General features: G+C 54.5%; 4 protein-coding genes across 4 annotated transcripts; 1 reads left to right on the forward strand and 3 right to left on the reverse strand.

Annotated features, from left to right (window-relative positions):
- Window positions 1-451: 451 nt before the first annotated feature.
- On the reverse strand, window positions 452-3201 carry ISF_07992 (arg-6 protein; the record flags this gene model as incomplete). Its single annotated transcript, XM_018851595.1, has 2 exons — window positions 452-507; window positions 579-3201. 2 exons carry the CDS (start codon window positions 3199-3201, stop codon window positions 452-454), a joined length of 2679 nt encoding a protein of 892 aa, XP_018701334.1.
- A 2574-nt stretch (window positions 3202-5775) lies between these two features.
- On the reverse strand, window positions 5776-6655 carry ISF_07993 (Synaptobrevin; the record flags this gene model as incomplete). The annotated part of the gene is made up of 3 exons (XM_018851596.1): window positions 5776-5798; window positions 5862-6090; window positions 6548-6655. 3 exons carry the CDS (start codon window positions 6653-6655, stop codon window positions 5776-5778), a joined length of 360 nt encoding a protein of 119 aa, XP_018701335.1.
- Window positions 6656-7513: 858 nt separating this feature from the next.
- ISF_07994 (hypothetical protein) lies at window positions 7514-8260 on the reverse strand (the record flags this gene model as incomplete). The annotated part of the gene is made up of 1 exon (XM_018851597.1): window positions 7514-8260. One exon carries the CDS (start codon window positions 8258-8260, stop codon window positions 7514-7516), a length of 747 nt encoding a protein of 248 aa, XP_018701336.1.
- A 2580-nt stretch (window positions 8261-10840) lies between these two features.
- ISF_07995 (Glycoside hydrolase, family 76) lies at window positions 10841-12857 on the forward strand (the record flags this gene model as incomplete). Its single annotated transcript, XM_018851598.1, has 4 exons — window positions 10841-10955; window positions 11025-11129; window positions 11187-11539; window positions 11595-12857. The coding sequence occupies 4 exons, from the start codon at window positions 10841-10843 to the stop codon at window positions 12855-12857; spliced, it is 1836 nt and encodes a 611-aa protein (XP_018701337.1).
- Between the last annotated feature and the right edge of the window lie 214 nt (window positions 12858-13071).

Consider the following 13071-nt stretch of genomic DNA (forward strand, 5'->3'; position numbering starts at 1 on the left):
AGAAAGTCAAGAAAGAGACAAGAAAGACAAGAAAGTCAAGAAAGATGTCACCAACAGCAGTCACAACCAATCTCCGCTCTGCTGACAAGGCAGCGAACAAGGTACTTGATAATACAATAGAATCCATCGTTCTGGCACTTTCGCGCTTTATCCTCGGGCGAGGCTTGTCCGCCTGTCTGCTGCAGCAGATCCCCAGCCCACCCTACCACGGGAGGTCAACCTTTGTGCGTGGCATGCTCGGCATCTATTTATCAGGGCGAGATGGGAACTCAAGATGGCAACTACGGGCAATCAGGCTTCATTGTTCCTGATCTCCCCCGCCTGTGGAAAGCCCGCATGAGAGTATCACAGACATTAACCATTTCTTCTCTTTCCTGTTTTTTATCCTAGCTTTCTGAAATTCTTTTTTAAATTTTTATACATAATTCTTTATATACCCACAACCTACTAACTACATCGTAGGGATGCCCTCAAACTCCGCGTAACCTAGTGCCAGGTTCATGTTTTCTACAAGATAACAAAATTAGCTTCCTTTTTCACAGCACACGCTTCAGGGGAGAGGAGAAAGAAAGACTTACGCAAACATTGGGTGGCGGCGCCCTTGAGGAGGTTATCGATGCTCGCGCACACAACCACCCGCTTCCCCGTGCTGTCCACCGCGAAGCCGCCGACCTCGACGCCGTGCTTGTTCATGATGCTGCGCACCAGCGGCGCCTCGCCGACCACCTTGATGAGTTTCTCGCCCGCGTAGCGGTCCTGGTAGATCTGCCGGATGTCGCGCGACGTCATCGTCTTGTTGAGGGGGATGTTGATCGTGTGGTGGATGCCGCGGAACCACGAGGCGACGTGGGGGATGAACGACACCTGCGTCTTCAGCTGGCTGCTCATCTCACGCTCGTGGATGTGGCCCGTCAGGCTGTACGGCATCAGGTTGTCGCGGAGCTCGTTGATGTCGTTCTTGGGGCTCGGCTTCGTGCCCGCCCCCGAGTAGCCAGAGACGCCGAAGAGGGTCGGCTGCCCGCCTAAGTGCTCCACGATGGGCGAGATGCCGACCTGGCCGGCGGTGGCGTAGCAGCCCGGGTTGGCGATGCGCTTCGCCTGCGAAATCTCGGAACGGCGGACCAGCTCTGGCAGGCCATAGGTCCACTTGTTGTCGAAGCGGTAATCGGCTGACAGATCAACAATGACACTCTTCTCGCTGGCCGACTTGCCGTTGCTGGCAGCATCAATAGCATCTACAAAGGGCTTGCAAACGCCGTTGGGGAGCGCCATGACCCAGCAGTCAATCTTGCCCTCCTTCTCCAGCTTGCCGCAGTCCTCAGCAGAAAGATTCTCGTAGATGATCTTGCGCTTGTTGTATCCCTGCAGCTCCTGGCCAGCCAGTTCGCGGGACGAGACATGGCGCAGGTCCATGTTGGGGTGGGCGTTGAGGAGGTCGATCAGCGCTTGGCCAGTGTAACCGCGAGCGCCGATGAGAGCGACACGCGCGGGGACAGAGTTGGTGGCGTTCTTCTTGCCTAGAGGAGGGTTAGGGTTCGTGTTGGTGGTGTAGCCGCGGCGCTGCTGCTGCATGGTCGACATGCTGGGCGTCCTGGGGCCGATGACGCGCGAGGTGGAGAAGCCGCGCGCCTGCTGGGCAACGTGGGAGCGGTTCAGGTTTTCGCTGGCAGTCTGGGCGGCACGGCGGAGACGGGACTCGAGGTTGGTGTCGCCGAGCATGGCGCGACCGTGGGAGACAAACTCGTCGTAGACGGGGGAGAGGGCCGAGGAACGGAGGTCGCAACCGTAGTAGAAGAGCACGCTGCCGTTGTGGCTGAAGCTACCATCGGCCTTTTCAAAGAACCAGGTCAGGTTCTCATCATTTTCGCTAACGGTCCAGACCAGCTGCGGGTGGTCCTTCTTGACGGCGGCAAAGACATTCTCGGCGACGTTGGTCAACCAGCCCGACTTGGTGATGTTGAGGGTGGCCAGGGTGGGCACGGTGCGGCCCTCGCCAGCCGGGACGACAATGGCCAGGCACTGCAGGGCGTCATCAAAGTAGGCCTTGAAAGGATTCTCCTTAAGAAAGTCGACAAAGCGGTCGACGGTGGCTTCAGAGTCTAGGCCCTCGCGATCCCGAATGAGAGTGGCCTTGATCTTATCAATGTCCTCAAATTCGGAGACGGAGCTGACCTTTTGAATCTTGTCGCCGCGGCGAATCATGGTTCCGGCGCCAGAGTCGGTAAAGAGTTCCTTTTGCAAGTCGCTAGGGTGGATGATGGCGACACTAGAGGTGCGGGGGAGGGTGTCGAGAAGGTCCTTGATCTCCTTAATCTTGAGACGGGTGCCATAGCGGCACCACGGCTGAGCCATGAGGTGATCGAACTCTTCGTCGAGGTTAATGTGGGAGATTTTGTCGCCCTCACCGTCAAAGAGACCACCCTTCTCGGACAGGTAGACGACCTTGAGGGGCTCAAGCGCGCGGGCAAGCTCGGCAGCAGCGACATCGGCGTTGACGTTGAGCAGGCGGCCGTCGTCGGACTCGGCCATGGAAGTCAGGACGGGAATGTAGCCAGCCTCAATGGACTTTTCGATAGCCTCCTTGTTGATCTTTGTGATCTTGCCGACGTACTGCCACTTTTCCTTGTCGAGGTAGTCGGCCATGAAGACGCCGGAGATGGATCGGGTAGCGACGCCGAGTTCGTCGAGGCGGTCGATGAGCTTGAGGTTCTCCTCAAGGAACAGCTTGCGGGCGACGCCGAGGGTCTTGGCGTCGGTGACGCGGATGCCCTCCTCAAACTGGGGCTCGACGCCGGCCTCCTCGAGCAGGCGGTTGAGCTGGGGGCCGGCGCCGTGGACGATGACGGGGTAGAGGCCAAGCTCGTAGAGGAAGAGCATGGAGCGGCAGAGCTCGTCGAGGTAGTCGGTGAGGATGGCGCCGCCGACCTTGATGACGGCGAACTTTTGGGAGGAGACCGAGGTGAAGAGCTTTAGGTACTGTTGGCCCTCGCGCTTAGAGCCGATGCTGGAGACGGTCTGGGCGACGATCTCGCGAGTGCGATCGCGGGTGGGCGGCGCGGCGGCGGCGCGGGAGTGGGAGAGGGCCCGGTAGGTCGTGAGGTTTGGGCATCGGATCGTGGTCGAGGAAGCGGCGGCGACGGAGGCACGAGGGCCGGCTCGCCGAGCACCGGCGCGCAAAGCCACAGAGGTAGCGGAGAGCATTGTCGATTGTGTTTGTCTGTTTGGTATTTCTGCCTCGATGTGTACTTTTTTCGAGCCCCCAATACGAAATTGGACGAGGAGGGAGCGGAGGGGGAGGTCGAATTCGTACGCCAAGTAAGCAAACACGGTGTGGGAAGTACGGTGTGCTGGTGGTTCGAGAAGTGTAGGTGAGGTCTGAGTAGTAAAGCGATAGCACAGAACAAACGACTGATAAGCGCTAGGGAGCAGAACACAAGGCTACGAATGCCGTTTGATCCGCCCCGATCCAAATCAGCAGGTCAATTCGATAACCTGAGAGAGAGAGAAAGAGAAAATACCAGAGGGGGGGTTGTGTCGGGGAGAGAGCAGCTGGGGGTGTTTTTCTACATTATTTTATTTTTTAGGTTGGGGGAGCAGGCAGTTCGAGTCACAAGTGGGAATGGCAGTGGACAGTGGGCGGCCTGTCCCCAGTAGTGGGGCGCGAAGCAGAACCGGCCCCGAAACCGCAGCCAAAAGGGCCTGCATATTTTGGTACAGTGGTACCCATCCCATCCACCCATCCATCCATCCATGCACGCAGCCAGTGTATGTAAGTGGTAAGTCGAACAAATATTTAGCTGCAACTGGAGAAATGGTGCATGGGTTCAAAAAAGGTACAAATTTGCAAATTCGGACGAGGTGCCGCTTATGCCTGCCAGATTGTCAGGCGGTGAGTCAGGGGCCTGTCCGCGGACAGTCAAAGTACCCGTGGCTTGCCAGGTACTTCCGAAAGGTACCTGCAATGAATGAGTGAGGCGAGTACCTGAAGAAGCACTGCCGGCCATCGGCCCAATCATGATGGAATTGCTGGGGTCGCAGTCACACTCTGCCCGGGTCGATCTCGCCGCAGTTACAGTGCACAGAACCCAAAGCACAGAGCCTCCACGTCTTCTACAACGGCTTGACGGAAAATAGGTTCAGTCGGCACACCACTGCAACTCGAATCTGTGCCTTGCTAGCCGAGATGGTCTCACAAACCACAGACTACAGTAGCACTCCGTCCTAGCAACATTGAGAAAACATCTGAGCAAAAACCCTCATCGTCATGTGTCATTCCATTCTCATTACTCCATCCATAATGATCGCCGAGGCCCAAACAAGCAGCATCCGCCCGCCGCCCCTCCTTTGCTGCTGACTGAGGATATATGGACAAAATATGCCGCGCCGCCGCCCAACATATATACGTGTATAGTATAGCATATAACCAGCGTAAAAGACCAAAAAATAAAGTCGCCGTTCCGCCATCGATCCGGCTCGCGCGTCCTCAGCACTAGCCATCTACTTGCCGGACCTAGGCAACTTTTGATGCAAGGCTACAAGTCATAATAAATCCACCTGACTTGAATTCCGTGTGGTTTCCTGGCGCTCTGCCACGTACACTTACTCCGGACCCTCACGATATAGTGCGATATACGCTCATGTATACAATACGACGTTGCCTTGACATTGAAACAGCCCAACATTTGCCCACCTATCTACCTACCTATTACTCTCACTGCCACTCGTCCCGTCAAAATTGACGCAATCATTAAATAGACACCACGCGCTCACCATCTTGAACCCGTTTCCGAATATGCCTCACCACACTACACAAACCGTGCTCTCTCTCTCTCTCTTGCCTTTCTCCCTTCCCCTCTCTCTAGGGTCAACTCCTCCATCCCCGTTCTCTTCTTTCTCTTTTCCTTCTCCTTCCTGCTCTTCCCTCTCCGCCTCCCCATCATTTTTCCTCTTCCTCACAACTCTCTCCTCCTCGACATCACCCCGCAACGCCTTCGGTTTCCGACCATCCCCTCTTGCCATCCTCCGAAGAAAAAACTTGCATAATTCTATCTCGCCCACATCGTGCCTGGAGAACCTACCTTGATTCCCACAAGCTTCTCCACCAAACAGGGGAGCTGAGGAAGGGGACAAGATCAGATAAGAGCCCCCTGCCCACCCGTTTCTCGTCAGCTCATGCCCACAACGGTGGGACCGGCCTCAGCTCTTTCTACTGTACTAACTGATTGATAAACTAAAATTTTCTCTTCACCGGCCTTTCTTGCATTAATCCCTGGACCGGCACTTCTTCTGCAGTTCCGCTAAAAAGACTTGCGTTTTAAAAAGTCCACGTGGAGAAGACTTATGCATTCTAGACTCTTACCGTGGCCGACATTGTCCGACTTGGCTGCGTCAAAGAGTTCTTGTAGTCCCGTAGTCGCTCACATTGCAGTCGAATATCGGGCCGTTGTTGAAAATAACATACATCTCGATTAATGCGGGAACGCCTGGTCTCCAGTCATACATACAGCTCCGGGCCTCATTCTCTCCATCCTTTGCGGATATCGGGAGCCAGGGCCGTGCCGCCAACAAACAACTCTCAAGTTTCATGGTCAATTAATTCCACAATGCTCGAAAACACAGAAAAAAGTTACCCCGTTCGGCAGCATGCTCCGGGTCCTTTCCGCCAGTCTCTTTTCCAGACTGCGTAGTGCCAGCGCGCCGCTCAAATTCAAAACGTCCAAAATAAAAAAAGTATCCCCCTTCCGATCGATTTCATCGAGCCCCCAAACCCGACGTTTAGTGGCTCGTTTTGACAGCAACTATTTACATGTAAGCAACGGAATATGCAGTGTGTTTCGTTTCGGATACGGGGAGCAACATACTGGGAATGATAATAATGGCCAACAGGACAATAATGCCGATGATGATACACATGCGCATCTTCATGTCCTTCCACCACATCTGCTTGCGTACACGGTTGGCTCCGCGGCGGAAACCCTGCGCCGAGGCGGCAAGGTTGTCCGTCTTGTCTTGCAGGGCATCCAAGCGCTCACCACGCTGCGAAACCTTGTTGATGTTGTCGCGCATGACACCGACCGTGTCGTCGATTTGCTACCGACGTAGTTAGTATTCGCCTGCGTCACCACGCCTCTTTCCATTCTTTTGCTACGGCGCCGACCCGTCTTTTTTCGTCCCCGGGGCGTACTCCGACGTTGGAGGCGGCACTGTTGGCGCACAGGTTCGCTGGTGAGGCCTGCTGCTCAGCATAGGCCCAGGCGAACGAGAGTGACGCAATTAGTCATGTTCGTAGGGTTGGCCTTGCAACAGCCTCGGCGAGCAGGAGCAGCACAAAAAAATGCGCTTGTGTTTATAGGGATGCATCTTGACGATGCTGTTCCCTTTCCGTTGCCGCAGCACTGGCTGGCCACCGTTTCGTCTAGCCATTGGCGCCACCACCGCAAAGCACCGTGTCCGCGCCAACACCGGAAGTCGCCCAAACAGGAGGAAAAAAGGTCGGTCGCTCGTAGAATAGAATGGAGTATGACACTCTCTAGAGTCTGCTACTTACAGCCTGCAGAGCCTGTGTTCTGGCATTGCCGCCGGCAGCGCCGGCCTGCTGCGAGCCGGCCTGGCCGCTGGGGATATAAGGGTCATAAGGGGGCTCCTGCTCAGGCATGGTGGGCGGCGTCGAAGAAAAATCAGGGAAGTCGAATCAAAGGGTATCGAAAATGCGTGCTATCGTGGTAAAAGAAGTCGCTCGATATGTCGTGATGCGGGTGTTGTCTTGTTCTTTCGATGAATTCGGGAGAGGGAGAGAAAGTTGTCCGGTCCAGGTTTGCGTTCTGTGACGACGCAACGGCCCCCTTCAAGGTGGAGATCCAGCGAGGCGCTGCAAAATGGGCGGGCTGACGACAGCTGGTCTCTGTTATTAGCGCCCAGCACTTTCATTGAGGGGGGGCTGCCTCTCCAGCCTGCTCAAGGTATGCGTGCCAAACGCACCTGCGACAATAGCCGCAACACGCGTTTCTAATGGTTTTATATTGTGGAAATGGATTTAGAAATAGCAAGATATTAGAGGCTTCCATGGTCCTTTACTTATTCGACAAGTAAACGTTTACTTTTTTCCCCCAGCTTTGCAGATTACAGGCACTGACGAAATCCGAGGTTCCCTAGCAACGAAGCAACGACCAGACTGTGGCTGAATGACAGATATTTGACACGTGACCACGAGACAGCCAATCACCAGCCACCTCCCCATCGGCTGGACGTCCATCTGTGGCTGTGTTGTGGCTCGTGCTAACTTGGTCCCACCCTCCACTGTCAACAGCTTACCCTGGCGCTGCTGGTGCGAAGTCCACGCGAGGATGGCCACCTGTGCCAATTCTTGTCTTGCGACAGTCCGTACCAAATGCATTTATAGCTGTGAAGCAAATCGTTAAGACCGTCACAGGCGCAGGCGTTTTAACAGGATAACTAAATGGCTGAGGTAAACTCTCGTTGTGCATAAATAATCGCTTTTCATCAATTATGAGTATTACTTTCCCCCAGCCGGCCAAATGGGTGACCTATGTAAAGGCGTGGTCATCTCAAAAACGGGAGGATCCTGGCTAATTTGCGTGAGCTTGAGCGCCATCTCCTGGTGCATCACGCTGAACCAGAGCGAAGCGAGAAGCGCGGGCGCCACGTAAAACCAGGGAGTGTCCTGGCGGCGATCGATGCCCCAGCGCGTCAAGCCCTTGCAGCAGGAGACGAGTTTCTCCTTGTAGTACACATCTGAACCCGCTTCGGGCAGCTTCATGGTGTCGTCTAGCGACTGTTGGTCGATGACGAGGGCGATGCGGTACCTTGAGTTGTGTGACTCGGAGTCGCCGTTTTGCTGAACCCAGTCCTGGAACGCGGCGTAGTCTGCCTCCAGCGTGGCGCCGTCAAGAGCCTGGCGATCCTCCAGGATGGTGTGAGATAGACGCGCGAGCAGCTCCTCGCCGCTCTGCGCAGCGAGGTCAGAGATGGTGCTGCTGGCGGTGGTCGGCGTCGTGGACTTGGTGATCCACTGGCGCAGGTATTCGTCGATTCGCTTAACAACGAGCGGGAAGCTCACATCGGAGTCTGCCGTGTATACCGTGCGAAGAATGGTCAGGCCCCATGAGTTCCTGTGTGTCCCAGTCTGCGTCAGGTCATGTAGGTCCCTAATCATGGAGAGGATTGCCTGGTTCCATTCTTGTACGGATGTTTGCTCGGGCCGGTCAAGGAGCACGGACGGAATAGGCGAGAGATTTGACATTTTGTCTTGTGGGAGTCTATCGCAGCAAGTGACTGGGAGACATCTCGCTCGCCAACATGTGGTGTGTGCTGATCTACTGTTTTGCATCAGCAAGATGTAAAGGCAGCTTTCGATGCTTGGTTTGAATGTAACAAGCGTTAGTGCAACGCGGTCGGCTATGATGTTCGTGCTAGCCTACCCAGATGTTATATCTAACGCGGTGCCGGACGCTCGCAACCGCCCGGCATTTTTGAGATACACAGCAACGGTAATACCCGCGCTGTAGACCCAAGAGATCTGTCATGGAGGCGCTATGAATGTTGGTGGCAGCGTTTCACTGCAGAGTCCGTCATACACAGTGTTGCTGTTTGTGAGCTGTCAGAGGGTCCCAGCGATACCAGCAGAGCTGCTGGGTATGCTCACTGTCACCGAAAATGGTACTTTCCTGGAGAAACAGCGCTCTCTGCAGGTTATATTTTGGGCATATTGGAGTTGGCTAAGTGCCAAGGCCGTTCTCGGCTGCAGTTTGATAATTGCGGTCCGGATGCAAGCTGACGAGGTTGGCAGGGCCACTGTGCCGTGCCACTTCAGCAGAGCGTTAGCGGAGTATGGCACATGCAATAAACACAGAGTTTTGCGCATTTGAGCCAACAACCCAAGATACCCCAGGAATAAATCTCCATTGTTTTCCGCCGACATTCAACGTGATGAAGGCGCGGAAGGTCACTTGGCGTAGTTGTGATTGTTCTACAGGGTAGGACGTGCCTGTTGCCACCATCGCCAAGCCGGCCTGTGGCACGATGCGATGGCGCTTATAGGTGGGCGAATGGGTAACGTATCTAGACAAGGAATATAACCCGCTCGTTTGTCACCAATGTTGTTGAAACAGGGCCGGAGCCCTGAGCGTGAACATGTCTGGTACTCCATATGCAGATGGTGTCGTGATTCTCGATCGCGCATGGAAGCATCGATGGAGGGGAAGAAAAGCACAGAATTATCACCTACAGTAGGAGGACTGCAGCTGTCGCTTGGCCCGTAAGCCAAGGTGAAATGTAGTATCGGGGAAGTACTGCAAGCCATGGCAAACGGGCGTCGCGCGGCACTGGTGAGGGGAAAGGCGTGCACGAGCATTTTGGATCTGTTTCGGCTGTACGGAGGTGAGCTCAAGTCAAACTCGAGCCAGTGCGTGAGCTTTGATGGGGAAAAAGGCTAATACGGCTGAAAGGGTGAATTCGAGACGAAACAAGATCAAGGCTGAACAAGTTTGTACAGCACGGCCTTCTTTGCTGCTCATGATTGCTTTGCGCTGCTGCAGGCTCTTGCCGCTCGCAGGGATCAGGCAATGCCGGCACCGCAATTTCTGAACCAAGACCTTGAGCCGCGAGATGGGTTCGCGGATTGCGCATGAATGGTCACCAGCATTGTTTGATACAGAATGATTTCTGCGTACGAAGCGAGAGGCTCGTATAAACCCACCGTGACGCAGCCCCTTGAGTCGTTCCATCTCTTGCCTGTTGTGTGGTGTGTGGTTGGGGTTTGGGAGGTACGGGGCACCGACTAAGGTATTGTGTGTCAGCTCGTATTTCTTGAATCCCCAGTGGGTTACCGACTTTGTTTAGCGGGCGCGCTTGGTGGCTGGGTGGCTTTTCGTAGCGCCCTTGCGCCTGTATTCTTTTCCAGCTGTGTGGCCGCCTTGGGCAATTGCATGCTGGTTATAGTCAAACATGGCGTTGCTTATGTGAATTCATTTGGGGAGCATTTCCATTACATTACCTTGTTTATACGTACAGATTCAACCTTAGTTTTGGTCTGTCCTGCAGCCTACCTATGGTGTGGCCTGTCTTCTACTCGTCACAGACACGACTGATGATGGATATTATTCCCGCTAACCAACCTCCCAGCCCCTGCTACATCTACCCATAGACTTGTCATGCACTCGGGTCCCCGGATCGACCAGCCCATCCTTGCATCGTTTGGCGCAGTTCTTGGCCTCTCGTATGTTGTCGTCTCGGGGCTGTCAGAGTGCTAGTCGCCAACCATAGGCTGGGCAACCATGCTAATAACGAATAAAGACTCCAGCGCCTTTCCGCTTTCACTGCTGGCGTCGTCTCCACCCACCTTTAACCAGGCGCCGACCTCCTGCACCCTGCATTGAGTTGCCTGCCAGCTGGCCAGCCTGCTGGCTGCCACCTGTTGATCAGGTCAGGCACTGACACCCAAACACGAACTTTAACTCTCTGTCCGTATTTTGACATTGCTTTTGCTTCTTTCCCATCTTTCCCATCTTTCCCCTCTTCTCTCCTGATAGTCCCATGTTTCTTCCTTCTCTACAACATCCTTCAAGTCTCCGACAGTTCCCCTCTCAACTCCTGTCTAACGCCCCCTCAGCGTCAGGCCACTACCGATCCCAACAACATTTACACCACACCACCCCGAACCACGCACCCGCTTAACAGACTTTCGGCCCTCCATCATTGACTCGCCTGGTGCACGCCGCACTCTTCCACCCATGGGTCCGAATTCGCGGCCCAGATTTTAGGTCCGAAATCTCTTCGAAGATACATGCGCAAAATTTCTCCAAACAACATACCTAAAATCAAAATGCTGGCCTCAATACGTGGAGGATCACGGCTTGGTCGCAGCCTCACGGCTTCGCTGCTCGTCGCTGGCCGCCTGGTTCAGGCCGCTGGTTACAGCTTGGACCTGACATCGCAACGTGCGTCCTAACCTAACATGAAGTCTTCCCAATCTATCTCTGCCCACCACTAAACCAAAATTGATACAGAATCCATTAAGGATACCGCCAAGGGCCTCGCCGACGACATGCTTTCCTTCTACTCTGGCAATAAACCTGGTGGCATTCCTGGTCTGCTGCCGTCACCATACTATTGTTCGTTGCTTCCAATCTTGGTCAAATGGCATATTTATTATTGACCACTTAGAACAGGGTGGGAAGCCGGTGCCATGTTCGGCGCCCTCATTGACTACTGGTACTACACCGGAGACGACGAGTACAACCAGCTAGTCTCTGATGGCTTGCTCTTCCAGGTCGGCACTAACAGAGACTACATGCCAAACAACCAAACCTTGACTGAGGGTAACGACGATCAAGGCTTTTGGGGCCTTGCTGTCATGTCTGCTGCCGAGTACAACTTTCCGAACCCCCCAGACGACCAGCCCCAGTGGCTGGAGCTCGCCCAGGCCGTCTTTAACACCCAGGCCGCCCGATGGGATACGCAAAACTGTAACGGCGGCCTGCGTTGGCAAATCTACCAATGGAACAAAGGCTACGATTATAAGGTGGGGTTTTTTTAATGACGACGAACGTTTTGTATCTGCTGCTGACACTCCCAAGAACTCCATTTCTCAAGCCTGCTTCTTTGCACTCGGTGCTCGGCTTGCGCTCTACACAGGAAACCAAACCTACGCAGATTGGGCTGAAAAGACCTGGGATTGGATGTGGTCGACTGGATTTATCAACAATGAAACCTACTACGTCATCGACGGTGCCGCCATTGGTAGCAACTGTACCTCCTTCAGTCCCTACCAGTTTAGTTACAATGCTGGTGGCTTTATTCTCGGAGCAGCCGCCATGTACAACCATACCGAGTCCCAAGCTTGGAAGGATCGCCTCGACGGTCTTATTACAGGCTCCGAAGTATTTTTCGTCGGCGACAACAACGACATCATGTCCGAGGTCGCCTGTGAGCCTGTCGACCGCTGCAATATTGACCAACAGTCTTTCAAGGCTTATTTGTCCCGATGGCTCGCAGCTGCCACTAAATGGGCCCCCGACACGTACGAAACTGTGATTCCCTACCTGACGGCATCTGCCAAGGCTGCTATCAACCAGTGCGTTGGAGGTAGCAACGGCAGAATGTGCGGGCTGAAATGGGCGAGGAACGAGGGCAAATATGACGGAACTACCGGTGTCGGTCAACAAATGGCCGCACTGGAGGTTCTTCTTTCTACCACCATCAAGAGCCGCGGGGCCCCGCTGACAGCCAATACGGGAGGCACCAGCAAGGGTAATGTCAATGCAGGCGCCGGCGATATTGGCAGAAAGGACCCAATTCCCATTTTTGCGCCCCCCACTGCTGGAATGAAGGCTGCTGCCGCATTCCTCACACTTGCCATACTGACTGGGCTTGCTGGCGCCGTTGCCTGGCTTCTCTTTGACGAGACCTCGGACCAGAAAATGATGGCCCAGGTTAAGGGGTCTCTTGCTAATTTTAAGTCCACGATGGCTGGCGGCGCAGCCGGGGAAACAGGGGCGGCCCTGGGAGCTGGAGGCGTGTTCGTGAGCGCAACAGCAGCAGATCGTCGACGAAGCACTCCGATAGACGAAAAAGCTGCCCAGACTACGACGGGGTACGTGAGCTCACGCAGCTCACGCATAAGCGACAGAGCCATCAGCGACAGGGCTATTGAGGACATGCCTGTCCTGGTCAATCGCGTGCGCAGCGATAGTGGCAACGGCGCCCGCCGAATGTCCAACATGCCTATAGGATGGCCGCGAAACTCGGTGGCGCGGCCAGGATCAGGACTGGTGGGCCAGGCTCTCACGACGGATGAAACCGATCGCATTGAGCCGGTCGGTCCAGAACACAACAGGTAATGGACTGGAAATCTAACCTGATAATTAATGCTTTACTCTCTGTCTCATTTCGGCGTTATTTTCCGGGGATTGGGCGCTTTGGCGTTGAACTGCCTGTTGATATTCATCCTTATAGTAAAACACGGGGTCAACTGACATACTGATATGTATAAGGTGCTTCATAATGGCATGAATTTGGTTTGACGGGGGCGTACAATAGCGGGGATTTCTTCCC

This window comes from Cordyceps fumosorosea, assembly GCF_001636725.1.
Source record: "Cordyceps fumosorosea ARSEF 2679 chromosome Unknown scaffold_25, whole genome shotgun sequence".
Taxonomy (NCBI): Eukaryota; Fungi; Ascomycota; class Sordariomycetes; order Hypocreales; family Cordycipitaceae; genus Cordyceps; species Cordyceps fumosorosea.